Raw genomic sequence first — 14,176 nt, 5'->3', positions numbered from 1 at the left:
GATTTATTTTTCGGTGGATGGGATGTTCTACACCTTTGTGAAGGAGTAACCCATCCTCCAAAATCGAAATCAGGCCATAGTAATTTGTCTCTGTAACATTTCAACCTCCTCTCCCCATGTCCTTGTTCAGAAATGTATGCTATCTGAAATCTTTATGGCATGGTGTGCAGGTTACAAAGTCATATTAAATTAAATGTTGTTTTCAATATGCATCCTATATAACTAATTAAATGAATTTTATGGATTTCTTGGATTGCAGCCCACTCCAATATACAACCTTGTTCCTGTGAAAATGGAAAATGCATATGAAAAGAAAAAGAACTTGGAAAGATCCATTGTGAATTACCTTGATGAATACAGTGAATGCAGGTGCCAGCCATGCCAGAATGGCGGGACAGTGCTTCAAGTGGATGGTGAATGCCTTTGCGAATGCTCACCATATTTTGAAGGCATCGCCTGCCAGACCCTCAAATCAGAACAATTAGGCAGTAAGTAAATATTGACATGCATTTGTTGTTATTGCATTGGTAAAGACTATGGGCCCCATTTGGAGTTTGGTGGATGGGAAAGCCTGTTTGCCAAACTCCAGACAGGGTGGCCGCTGCCATAGTGGTGACCACCCTGCCAGATCTATTAGGTGTTTCCCACTAGGCTGACAGGTTTCCTCCCGTCAGCCTAGCGGGACACAGGCAGCAGCATTGTCACTGGCTCGAAATTGAGCCTGTGGCAATGCTGTTGCCTGCACGGTGCACCAGCACCCTTGCAAGGTTCACTGTCTGCATGGCCCCCTGCACATGTTCTCCACCAGCCTTTTCATGGTGGTGAAACTGCCATGAAAAGTCTGGCGGAGAACGAGGTTGTAATCAGCAGGGCAGCGCTGCATGCATCTATGGCCATTGCGGATTACGACGTCCACGCGCCGTCAACCCGTCGGGATCACTGATCTCAGCGGAGATGACGGAACCCTGGCAGCCTGACCGCCAGAGTCTTAATGAGGCGGTCAGACCGCCACAGCAGAGGCAGCGCTGACCGCCACCGCGACACCGTCAGCCTCGTAATTAGGCCCTATGTGCCACATGGAGACAAGGACTCTGAGTTTTGGAACTACCCCATTTGTATTAATTTTCCAAAATGCTGTTGTTTTCTGGGGGGGGGGACCTTAACACCCAATTTTGAAATGTAACAGCTATAAGTAGAGTAACTAGGTACACCTCTTTTATATAACTCATGTGGTCCTACTCATATATATGTACATTCAGCAAAGGGTACTTTCAACACTCTCCATGAGCTTCCTTAAGATAAATTACCTCTGTGCTGTGAGGGCCACTCAGTGAGTGAGTCTATTACATATAGTAAGTTCATATGATCCATAGTATATGCAGAGGTACTCATATGTGATCTTATAAAGAGCCCCTCTACAATATCATGACTTATGCTATGTATATTAAAATGGTCACCACAATTTTGAGACTGTTACGCATTATCTTAGCCAGGATTTTTACTGTTATATTGATTATCAAGGTGGAGGGGTAGTTTTCACAACAAGAGAAATCCTAGTTTGTTTTTTGTATTATTTATCTGGTAACCTACTTAATATTTCTGCTTGTGCTTCCATACCTTCACACATTTTATGGAGAAGAATGGGAAGCCAATCCTTGCCAGGGGTGTTGATGTCGTTAATGCTTCCACTTATTGCTCTTTCTAAGATGTCTTAAGCAATGAGGGCTCAGTCTTCTGTGCTTAGTCTGAGTTGTTTCATTATAGTAATCACATGTGTCATCTTATGCATAGCAGACATGCCTTCTGTGGACTGCAGTGCGAGGGAGTGGGCCTGCAAAACATAACTTCAGGCTGCAGTGTAGATATCCCTTTTAGACAGTCAAAAACATCCATTTTAAAAATGAACATGTCCCCCCTATATAGGTCTTATTGCCGACAATGTAGGATGAATGGTACTTATGAGTGGGAGATGTAAAAATGAATATCACTGTGTCCCTAAAGTGACAAGGTCCCAAAAGCAATTTTCACTGTGGCTGTCATATACAGAAAACCATAGTGCAGATTAACATTAACACAATAATATTGATCTCTCGAGTTTGGGACCTGCTAGAAAAATATTTAAACCACTATCTTCAATGGTTAATTAAAATACAATTCAATGGCAAAGTCAGATTTATAATTAAGGAACAGTAATTGTTAGAAAGTCACCTTTTACCTCCCTGAGTCTGCTGGAGGTGAATCTACGTTAGCTCTCAAGTAGCTGTCAGTCAAGTGCTTGACCTTAATGAGGTGTAAAATTCCTTCCAGGAGCTACACAATAAACCACTTTGAGCAAAAGGCCAACCTGAATGGACAGGAATGACTCCCTGAGCTCAGCTGCACATTCAGAGTGGGAGTTGCTATCATTTCTTTTGACACAACAGTGTAAAATCCTTCCAGAAAGAACTGGCTGAGGCACATGTAAAACGTTTGCACCCTTAAAAGGAATCCGACACCTGTCTGGTTGCTGAAGCTTCTACAAGAACGTCCATTCCTGTGGTGGGACTTAGAAGCTGTTTTGGAATTTTTGACTTCCAGACTATTACCAAGACCAGTCCACTTGGTGTACCTGACCCGAGCTCCATTGCGATTGACCTGAAGTTGTATCTTCGTCTTAGTCTACTTTTTCTATAGATTTGTCATTGGTGTTTAGCACTACTATGGCACTATCTTTACTAAAAAATTTAAAAATGTATATCTCCCGATCCTGTTGAATTTGTGTTGTTTTGGTGTCATTTTGTTTATTACATTTATTCATTTTTCAAAAATTTGTTCAGGATTATTGTTATGGGGTGTTTTGATTTTATCACTATTTTGGTAGTGCATAAATACTTTACATTGCCCCTAGTTAAGCCTGTCTACTCTGTACCATAGAAACTAGAGGGTTGAATTCAAGTTCATCTAGTGATGTTGAGGGCTTATCCTGAAAAGCTAGTGTAATTATTCATTGAGGTGGGGACGTCGCCTACCCTAAATATGAATACATTTTTGTACAGTACCCATTTCTGTTTTTAATTTTTTTGACTGCCATCACTTTCATTTTTTCCTTTTCTCAAAGGTGGACCTAGTATTTTCTGGTCTTTCTTCCTTTGTGATACATTTTAGGGAAAACTCATTTTGATTGACATGCAGTTTACTCAGTTGAAAGCTGACTTGTTTATTTATGGAAGTTTCTCCTTTGTCAGACTTGCGACATATGCATTTATTCAAAATGCAGATGCCTCTTCCAGAAATGGGCGCGGCTTGTGGCCCGGGGGTGAGCTCCCCCCCCCTCACCAATTGTCATTTGCATCCAGGAAGCCCCACAAAATCCCCATAACCCATGTGATCAGAGTGCAACACCATGCACTAAATCACCATAGTGCACCTGAGGATTAAGAAGGGGTCTTGATGCAGCAGAAGTAAAGGAGTAAAGCAGCAAAGAGGCAGTGAAGCAGCAACGTCATAAAAGCATTAAAAAGGGCCCACAGTACGATAGATGCCTGGTGCCTGGAGTGCGGCCGATTAAGTAACATAAGCGCTCTAATGACCAGTGCAAAGGACTGCACCCAGAAAAGCTTAAAGAAAGTCATTGGATCATTAGATAGCAGTCAAAGACATATCCTGTGGCAGAATAGAGGGAGACGATGGCTGGACTGGCTGGGGCACCTCAGTGGCGGCAGGGTTTTTTTTGCAAGCTGGAAAGTTGACCACAGAATCTTCCTACAGAGAAGAGTGACAATTATCACGAGAGGGAGGAGAAGTAAACAGCAGTTGAAATCTGGGGGCATAGGGCGTGCCCCAAAAGATACAACGGCAGTGAGAATGGAGGGAAATCATTGTTTGAGCACTTCTGGAGCAGCCCACTGCAGGAAGCACAAACGTAATTGTTGGTAAAACACAAGGCAAGTCCATCAAACTTGTTAATCCAGAAGAGGGGCAAGATGCCTCCCAGGCACCCAAGAAGAGGAAGAAAAATTACTTGCAAGGGGAAACACCCAGAAGAAGAGCCTAAAACTGGAAGCTGGGGGTGACTCTCTTTATGGAGAAGATTTGGTCAGACAATATCACAAAGCAAATCATACAACATATAAGATGGTTGCATTGAGTGATGCTAGACAGCACCGTAGTGGAACAGAGTGCGTCCTCCCCAGTTGTCAAGGAACCCAAGAGCTTGTATGGGTGGTGGAAAGCATTTCCACTGTGATAGAACTGTCTTTGACCTCACTTGTAATGCTCCTTTCAGATGACTTAGACAATATTGATATATTGGCTCGACTGCCAGGGCACAAGACCGAGCAACAACAAATCAGCCAAGGGATGACCATGGCGGAAGTATATATAGAGAAGTGCATGTGGGCAGAAAGACAGCAGTGTGAATCACCCAGAGCCTCCAAGGAGCCCGGAAAGGCCAGATGGAGATAGTGCAGGACAATGGGCTGAAGCAAGTCAGGATTGCATAAGCTGCACAAGCCCAGATATTGGGTGTTATGGAAAAGTTACCAAAAACAAAGTCATCAAGTTAGCCCACAGCATTCAGGAGGCCAGCTTCCAATCAAGGCCAAACTGTCACAAGACAGTTAAATCTCAAGATATATTACTGACAACAATTAATGCTATCCTTGAAGCAGCTACAAATGCCCTCATTTCACAATCGCACAAGCTGGAGGTACAAATGGACACAATGCAAACCTTGGCTCTTGCAATAGCATATATAGCTGCAAAATTGGAAGCCATGGAAGAAGGACTCAAAGTAAATGGATGCCATTGTAAGAACATAGTGGAGAAGCTATCAACACTACCAGAGGTCCTTACAACAATAATTATGGACTTGCACAGTCTAAAGACAATGCAAGCCACAATCTCTGATAAAGAAGAGGGTGACTGCACAGAACAGAGTTTTGTAACCATTAGGAGGAGAAACAGGCCAGGGGATGAAATGGTAAAGCCCAGTGGCGATGGCCAACCCCCAAATAGTATTACAACAGAGGTCAGCAAGGAACAGACAAACTTGAATGAACTAAACAGCCTTTCAATTAGCACCAAGAAAAACACTCAGCCAAAGAACAAAAACTTAGTAAATCAAAATAATAAGAGCAATCTAATGGATTTCAATGACAGCAGCACTCCCAATAATAACAATAACAATATTTACAATAGCAAAGGCAATCAGAAGGCCACCACTAATAATAAGAGCAAACCATTAACAAAGCAAGAGAAGAAAAGGCTGAAAAGGAGGCAAAAATAATTGAGACTAACACTTACATGAAGTAGTTGGGAGCAGAACCTGGGGAAAAGGGACATAATAGTGGAGGAAAAAGCAGACACACATCTCTTCCCGATATGTGTAAGAAAGAGGGACCCCCAAAGCGATGAAAGTGATGAAAGAATGACCAGCAAGGGGCTAAGCCTGGGCCAGGAGACTGCACAGAGGGAACCAAAGGAATAACGTAAGGTCACCTGTAGTAAGAGGGGTTTAAAGCTAGGCCAAAAAATGGTGTAAGAAGATCATTCAGCAAGTTAACCGGCTCCTCCAGGGGGCAGAGGACATTTAGGGCAGCACAGGCAGATGTTGTCAGACAAGTTCAACCAGTAATACTATTTGAGCAACAAGATGTAAAAATATTTAGTCCAGTAGGTGTCCTGGGTGATCAGTATCGAAGGGGACCTCAAATTGCTAGAGTCAATGTAAGATGGACAGGGGGTGTGGCCCAACAAACAGCCACAAACAACATGACACCATTGTGGGCTACTTCGGGGGATATGCAGAAAACAATCTTTTGCCTGTTATTTAAATCCCTGGGAAGGCACGAAATCCTTAATAGGGCCAACATTTTGAAACTGCTCCAACACATCCCTATCCTGCCTCATATATCTATTAGAGATCTGCTAGGTATCTAGTTTGAGGGGGATAAATCGCCATGCACAACAGAGTATGCGATTGCCACTTGGAGGGTAGCTGGGATCGCTGAACTGGTTCTGCAAGAGAAAAAATGCTTTGAGGACTGGGGTATCCAGGTCCAGATAACGCCAGTAGAAAAATACCCGCATGTACTAAATAACCAGGTAGGCAATCTATACAGCTCTAACAGCAAAGGTGAAAGTATGAAAAGTCTCCTAAGCGGGACGCCATTGTTACAATCTTCAATACTTTTCCAGAATTTAAGTATAGAATGCAGAACAACCAAATGGCAATTTGGGAGAACAGTCAAGGAAAGTGAGACAGCAGCTGCCAAAGCAAGTGAAACTGAGGACCATTTGCCCACCACCTGGTGGGGTGGTCACTCCAATTATTATTTGCAAAAGGGAGAAGTCCCCTCTCCTCCCCCCAAAGTTAGAGCAGCAGGCGGTAACATGATCAAATTAAGCCAAAGGAGTCCAGTCCTGGCCCCATCCCTCCAATGTCAAAGTAGGGGGTGGCAACTCAATCAAATCAAGTTGAAATAGCTCAATACAGGGCAAAAAAAGCCACTCTTCTAATCTACTCATGTAATGTAGCAGGCATTACAAGTACGCTTAATAATAATTCAGCAAGGAAAGAACTGCAAGAGGGGGAGATATTATGCCTCCAAGAAACATGGGCAATTGAGACATACAATTAGAAGACTTTGGAGGCTTGTACTCACCAGCAAGCAAAGATCATATCTATGGGAGACCATTCGGAGGCCTGTCTATTTATGTATGATATGATTTGCAAGTTAAAATTAAAGAAAATAGGAGAAACTCCAACATCCTCGGGAGTGTGCTATTACAAGGCATATATGATGGAAAAGGTGGCAAAGACATTCTAATCTTCAATGTCTACTTGAATGGCCAGGGAGCCTCGAAGCTAGAAATCACCGCAAAGATAATATCACCCTTAGAAAACTTACTGTGTGAACATCCAACAGTGGCTACCGTGATAAGAGGAGACTTCAATCTGCATCATTTAGGCAATGAGGAGACAAAGGATAGGTGCACTGCTCCAGCTGAAAGAGCATTCAGTAGCTTCATTCAAGCATATGGGGCATCGGGACAATGGGCCCACGAGACACGAGCATCATATGGTTGTAAAGTTTGTATTGGCCCTGAAGCAGAGAAAGGTGGCAAGGCTCAAAGCCCGCTGGCGGTAGGCAAAATAATAAAAAACGTAAGAGAATACGGGGCACTAGGACCCAACGGACTCCCTGGTGGTTTGTTCAAGGAACAACCTGAATATTGGACACATACCTTAGACAATTTGTATAGTGCATACAGGACTCAAGGGGATGTTCCAGACTCATGGCAAGGCTCCATATTGCAGCCGATATTTAAAGAGGGCGAAAGAACGGAACCAAAAACCTATAGACTAATCGCCCCCTTAGACATAGAAGGTAAAGCAAATGCCAGCATGCTACTGTCATATTACACAAAAGGCTGAAGGCCTATGATATCCTTCATTTTTACCAAAGGGACTCCCATAAAGACTGAGCAACAGTTAATAACATAGTTGTGTTATCATAGTTAGCACAGCAAGTGAATAACAAGAATAGCCTGCCATTGTTTGCTTGCTTTGTGGATTATTCATTGACCTTTGATGGGATGCCTAGGAACAGATTATGGATCCGTTGAAAAAATTGGGGAATCCTGGATAAGCTGTTGAGAGCCATTATCTCATTATAAATATTACTTGGGTGAGGATAAAATTGGACAGGGACACAGTCACTCAGAAGCTGTATACAGATAGTATTAAAACAAGGCTATGTTCTTGCACCAACTCTATTTAACCTGTATAAGGAGAACCTGGTGGGGGGTGCTCTCCGGGGAGCTACAGTGATAACCCCAAGAATAGGCCAGTATAAAATTCAGATATTACAATATGCAGATGACCTGGCAATCTTTGACCACACTAGAGTTGGGCCACAAAACGGGCCAAATACCCTGAACCAATATAATAAGGCTAATGAGGTAGCAGCCAACGAAAGCAAGACAAGTGGTGGTCTTTGGGAAATATTACAGGAAACAGCCCTGAAATCTAGATTTGGCAGGGGTTCCTATTATTATTTAGGGGCTTGGATAAGTGACTCTGGTAAATTGTCACTGCACCGCACAAAGTTGAGCTCTAAATTTCAGGCAACCATATGCATGCTGCGAAAACTACAGGGGAATTTGCATAGTCCCACCACAATAGCAATCAGGAGGGTGTCAAATGCAAAACTGTTAGCAGTGGCAGGCTACGCGCAGCAGGCATTCCCAGGACAAATTGAGGTAATTATGGAAAAAGCACAATGCCGCAATATGAGTGCATTTTCAGCCTTCCAAGATACACAAGCAACAGCCTGATTCGGTTAGAATGTGGCTTGGTCCAGCAGAAGTACGACTGCCTAGGCAACTTGGCAAAGTACTCCCTCCAGATCCTCAAAGCAGACATGGGAACTCTAAAGGAAGTGCTTTAGGCAATATTAACAGGGTAATCTAACTGCCGGGGTAATATTTTGATAACTGCAGTATTGAAGTTCCAGTTAGTAACATCTAACTGGTCACAGGAGGAAGTAAATTACCCCGCTATAAAGAAAGCGCTAAATAGACAAATCTCAAGCTTTCTGAGAAGAGGCTCTCACCAGATGCAAACAACGTGGAAGGCCATCTGGCTTAACCTCTTCCTATAAGGCCAATGTAATTCAGCCTTATTTGACAAGTGTGTGGGCAAGAAATGCTCGAAAGACATACAATGGGTTGGGGTAGTGAAACTTCCCATCACAGAGCTGGATCCAGGCTGGAATAATCTATGACAGAGAGCCAAATGCCAGCTGTGTGATTCAACAAGGAAACTCTGGTCCATCTTGTCTGTTGCTGCCCGGCCTTGCTCCAACAACGAGAGCACTGTCCCTGAAGCATGGGATCAGGACATTCGCTGAGGCAGTTTCATGGCTTTTTGCTTTCACAGAGCCTTCAGAGCTGGCTGGGTTTGGACGGTATATGATTGCTGCACGGGCTCTTTAAGTGAGGTACAGTTTATAAAGAAAACAAAGGTGTTAATGTATTAGTCAATCATAAGGACACACATTGGTACACGCATCGGGAATTTTGCCTTCAATTGGAGGTCTAGTATGAAGCACTTTAAAAGTGCAAAGAGCACTTTGATGTTTGCATCATATGATAAATAGAGGGTTTTAAGTGGGATATAACTTTTCCATTACCTGCATATGCTTACTATGTAAGTGTAAATCAGAGTGAAGCGGCGGTCCCTATGGACAAAGCTGATGCTTTCTCTCTCTGTTATGCCTGCTTGCAAAGAGGAATAGGCAGGCACAAACTTAAATCTGTGGGACATATCCGACTCATTTTTTTAAACAGTGTAGTGGATTTGGAGGGTAGGGTGGGTTTTAAAAAAACATTCCACGGGGGAAGAATGGCTTGGTAAAATTTGAGACCGCACAAGCACTTTATAAGGTGTGGTTAATCTGTGGTACAAGATTAATTTTTTCCTGGCACAAGCATTTTCTGAGGCACAAGGGATGGCTGTGCGATGACAAAAATGTTTTTACTTTAACAAAAGGAAAGGAGGGGGTTGCAACTTGAAAAACTACAATTAGTCTTGTGATTGAGGTGATCTGGGGTTACATTAGGCCTTCAATAGTAGACAAGCACCTTTTAGGGTAGAGAACCCATCTTGTGCAATACGTGCATTAGTATTAATCAGCTCTAGAAAGAATTAGTAGACTGGGCAGGGGGTCCGTGTAAAAAATCCTTCTATTTGTAAGCACTCCCACTAGAAGGAAGGGTGCATCCAGTTTGGTATTTGATGGCTTTTAGGTATTATGTGCCTTTATCAAGACTTGAAATGCCACCTTGTACAGTTGCGGTTTTATGTAATTGTTTTGACTTTGGCAATGAATGCGATATTTTAAGTAATTATTATGCAATAAAAATGTAATTCATTCATTCATATATTCTATGTGCGTAGGAGACATGTGGGTCTGTATTCTTTAGGTTTTCAACAGAGAGCGCGCCCCATGCTGCCCCATTTGTCTCTATTTACCTTGTGCTCAGGTGTCTCTCTTTCCCCCCTGATCGCTTTTTCTCTCTTTGCCTCTGATCATTTTCTCTCTTTTCTTCTCTGCCATTTTGCCTGTTTCTGACTCTTTTGACTGCTCATTTTTCCAATTCAGCTGTTTCCTGCCTCCCACTAGCCCAACGTCTCTGCCACCCAGCTTTCTTTCTTCTTCCCAGTACCTACCTAATGGAGACTACATCACAGTTGTGCAGTGGACATGCTCAGCGGGCACACCTCTAGTGCACCAAAGGCACACCAAAGGAGACCAGCACCAGGAATCCTGGTTCTCTGACTCCCACACAACTACACCACCATTGAACTTTGAGCTCTGGACCCCTGACACCCCAACATCAACTGCTGCTGCACATCTCCCAGATCTACAGTAGAACCTTTCGCCTGCCTACACAGCCCCTTCTCCTGCAACACCGGAGGACCAGCCTTCATGATGACCACCACCCCACATACAAAACAATGTAATGCACCTGTTTCAGAACAATCAACTGCCACCTCCTCAACACATGCTCACTCTGCAAACACACCACTCTAATCTAGGTCCTCATCATCACCCTCAACTCCAATGTCATTTTCCTCACCGAGATCTGGTTCACCCTGTATCCGCTCCCAACATCGACTCAGCAACTCCCAAAAGACACAAAATCACACAAAGAAACATGGAGGCGAAATTCCGATCATCCATAAAGAAAATACCCACTGCATCACCACCACAGACAACACCACTCCGTCAATGGAACACCTCAACTTCAGACTCCGAACTGATGCCAAATCCACCACCAAGGACACCCTCGCCTAGAAACCACTGGGACCACGCTGAAGCTTCTGCATCACTGTTCATGACCTCATTGCTCCTCTTGCCATACACTCCAAAGACTACATCTTACTTGGAGATCTAAACATCCACCTCGATGACCTCAACGACCATCTCTGCCAACCTCCTCGACAGTATGAATAACCTCAGACACACCCAGCTCAGCACCAGCCCCACACATACAGCCAGTCACACTCTTGACCCTAACTTCACAACCAGCAACAGATACAGGTACAGCCACGTCACGAACTCACCTGGCCTGACCACACCTTTGCCTCCTTCAACATCACCAGCCCCCCCACCACCTCCTCTAATCCTCCTGTAGCCTGTACCACAGCTGCACCAAAGTGTGAGAGAGCCAGTGGACCAACATCCTCAACACTTCCTACCCTGACTAACCTGGACCAGGCTGTCAAAAACTTCACCTCCTGGATCACCAACTGAACCAACAATGACACCTCCATCAGGCCTGGCAGATACAAGAGATTCATCAATTAGGCCAGATGGTATACCAAAGAACTGAGGATGACAAAACACGACTGCAAGCAGCTGAAGAGAAAATGGTGCACTAACAAGGAAACCGCAGAGAGGACCACCTTCAAGACTGCCCTCAACCACTGCCAACAGCTACTGAGAAAGACTAAAAAAAATGCCCCTGAAGACCACATTGATGTCAGTGTCAACCACAGGAAAGAGCTCTTCAACATTATCAGAGAGTTCTTGAACCTCTTATTTACCGAAAATAACGTCGCCTCCCCCCAAGAACTATGCAACACACTGACTGACTTCTTCCACAACAAGATCTCAGAAGACCCTAAAACCACAAGAGCCAATTTCCACAAGTGTATGTCGAGTGTCAACTACTGGAAGAAAAACAACTGCCTGAAACTCGGACAAAGCAGAAGTGCTGATCTTCCGCAACACCACCACCACCTTGGATCGACTCCTGACCAGATATGAGAAGGCGCAAACCCTTCCATACCCTGCATGTATGAAATACACAACATGATATGGTGCTCTGAGGAGGATGAAGGGGCCAACTTAGGCCCTTGTATAAGGAGCACAAGGCTTCTAAACACAAAAACAAAACAACCCTCCGAGCATCCCAAATATTGTTTCACACCAACTAGCCATATATTCTCAGTTGGTCCTTTATTCGTAGTGTTGATCTTGGAAATCACAGCATTGCCTTGCTTGTATCTGTATAGTTATCACAGCCTATATGCTGTATATCAGGACCCTCCCCAATGTGACCAGAACTGCTTTCATTTTAAGTCTACATACAATATATGCACTGAAAGATTGGCTTGTGCAATGGATATATGAGAACTAGTTGCACAGATTGTGACCTAGGATTTAGAAATATAATTTTCAATTACTCACAATTGGGTTGGATTTATGTCCAGATTAAGTTGTAGGTGATCATACCATATATGACGAAACATGTGTTGGCTTTGCTGTTACAAACAAGAATTATTACTGTGGCTACGCTGTTACAAACAAGATGTACTGCAATATCCAAAGATGAGACTGTGATTGCTGCATTGAGCGATTATTGAAAGAAAGAAGAGCCAGGGGGAGATCAACGAAGACATAGGAAATAGTTGGTCAAGTTGGAAAAGTGCAACGTGGAGGGAAAGGAGAAGAGAGAGGAAAGATTTTTGGGAAGAGAGAGTGGTGAGGACAAGGCAGGGTCAGAAGAGAGGGAGTATGAGGGGACGAAGAGGGACATAAAGGGATAGTAATGTAATGTTGTCCATGTACAAATATTTACAAAAGATGATTGCGATAACATATTATCCCCTTCGAGTTACTCTCAGTTGGTGGCTCACATGTGTAAGTGTTCCACATTTACTACTTTCAAACCCTGTGAAGCCCATTTTGATGAAGAGCCAATGCACTAGTGGACATGTTGACCCTGGTCTGCCACTTGTTTCCACTTGCACATAGCCAGGTTTTACTGATCTGCATATGATACCTGCAACCTGCAAGTATTCACTTTACTAAATTGTGTAAATGTACCACCCTTTCATAAATATGATAGTTAACATCATCCAGTGATCATAGCTGATGCTTTTGGTGTAGGTCACTGTCTTCCCATCACAACAACAATTTGTCTTCTGCATCCAGATGATTGTATAGAGTATAATAAAATGGTTCTGTGTATTTTGTGATATATCTATATCTGTATCATCTGTTCTATAAGTCTGACACGCACAATGCTGACAGTGGAATCCCTGGCTTTATCTTTTGATTGTAAGTAGTTGGGCACCCCAAGGAAGGTAATCCCAGAGATTATCATTGTGATTTGGGATCCTAGGGATTAAGAAGTTGTGGAATTCCTCCCAGACCGAGAGCAGTTGTTCTTAACCTGTATCCGGGGACCCCTCTAGGTCTACGATGCCTACTCAGGGGGTCCCCAACTGCTTAGAAAATTAAATATTATCAACAGATCATTTACGTATGCATAAATAAAGAAGAACATTGGAAACTATAGGAGTTCTGTAAATGTGAAAGAATTTGAAATTGGGGGCTAAAATTTAAGTTGGTATACTCAGATTGACTCGTTGGAGCAGTCAGTACAAGTGCATAAAGCAGAATATAATATGGATGGTGAGTGGCCTCAGTTGAATTTAGAAAAGCTCCAACTTTCCCATTAAATTAAAGTTTTGATTTGTTATAGTTGTTTGCTAATTCGATGATATATTTCATAATTTGTTTGTGTTTGATGAATGCTTGTTGTTAGATTGTTTGTGACTCTTTTGCAGTTCAAATAATCAAAATTGCTTAGGCTGGGTCCCGAGCTTCCAGTAATGACTGAATGAGGTGCGGGGGGGGGTTCCCCAGTGATTCAGTGGGGTCCCAGGACTAAATTAGTTAGTTCATAATTTCAGAACTGAAAAAGTTAAGGACTATTGGTCTAGAGCATCACTTCATGTGCTAACCTTTCCAATCAGCCCAAAAGGTCTCCACTTGGAACCACTGCTTGCACTGTTACTGTGTGGTCTACCACCTTCCACCATAGTCTTGCAGCCCCTAAATCTGAAAGCAACATCTTCTGCAGTGGTGGATGTTGAGGATGTGGTGGAGTTTACACCTTGTAGGAGGTGGTTCTCCCTCCCAGGCTTTTCTGTGGTTCTATGCTTCATATGCTTATAGCATTGTAAATCATGCTTACATTTCTCATACTTGAGTTATACCTTCTTCCACAAATAATTCTGATCCACACCTTGAAATGTCACTCTTAAATTTGGCCTTTAGAGCTCGTGGGCTTAAAAAATTGTATTCTGGATCAGTGATTGCAGTTTAAAAAGGCA

The 14,176-nt window shown here is 43.2% G+C and overlaps 1 protein-coding gene across 2 annotated transcripts in view; it reads left to right on the top strand.

The window, feature by feature from the left end:
- Positions 1-14,176, top strand: part of C9 (complement C9) — a 196,807-nt gene that overhangs the window by 166,447 nt on the left and 16,184 nt on the right. For both annotated transcript variants that reach the window (XM_069221359.1, XM_069221361.1), the window contains one exon: positions 260-488. In XM_069221359.1, coding sequence (XP_069077460.1) covers positions 260-488 — 229 coding nt within the window. The remainder of the gene's footprint in view (positions 1-259; positions 489-14,176) is intronic.

Source organism: Pleurodeles waltl, chromosome 1_1 (assembly GCF_031143425.1).
Source record: "Pleurodeles waltl isolate 20211129_DDA chromosome 1_1, aPleWal1.hap1.20221129, whole genome shotgun sequence".
NCBI lineage: Eukaryota > Metazoa > Chordata > Amphibia > Caudata > Salamandridae > Pleurodeles > Pleurodeles waltl.
This window is presented reverse-complemented; position numbering and strand designations above follow the sequence as displayed.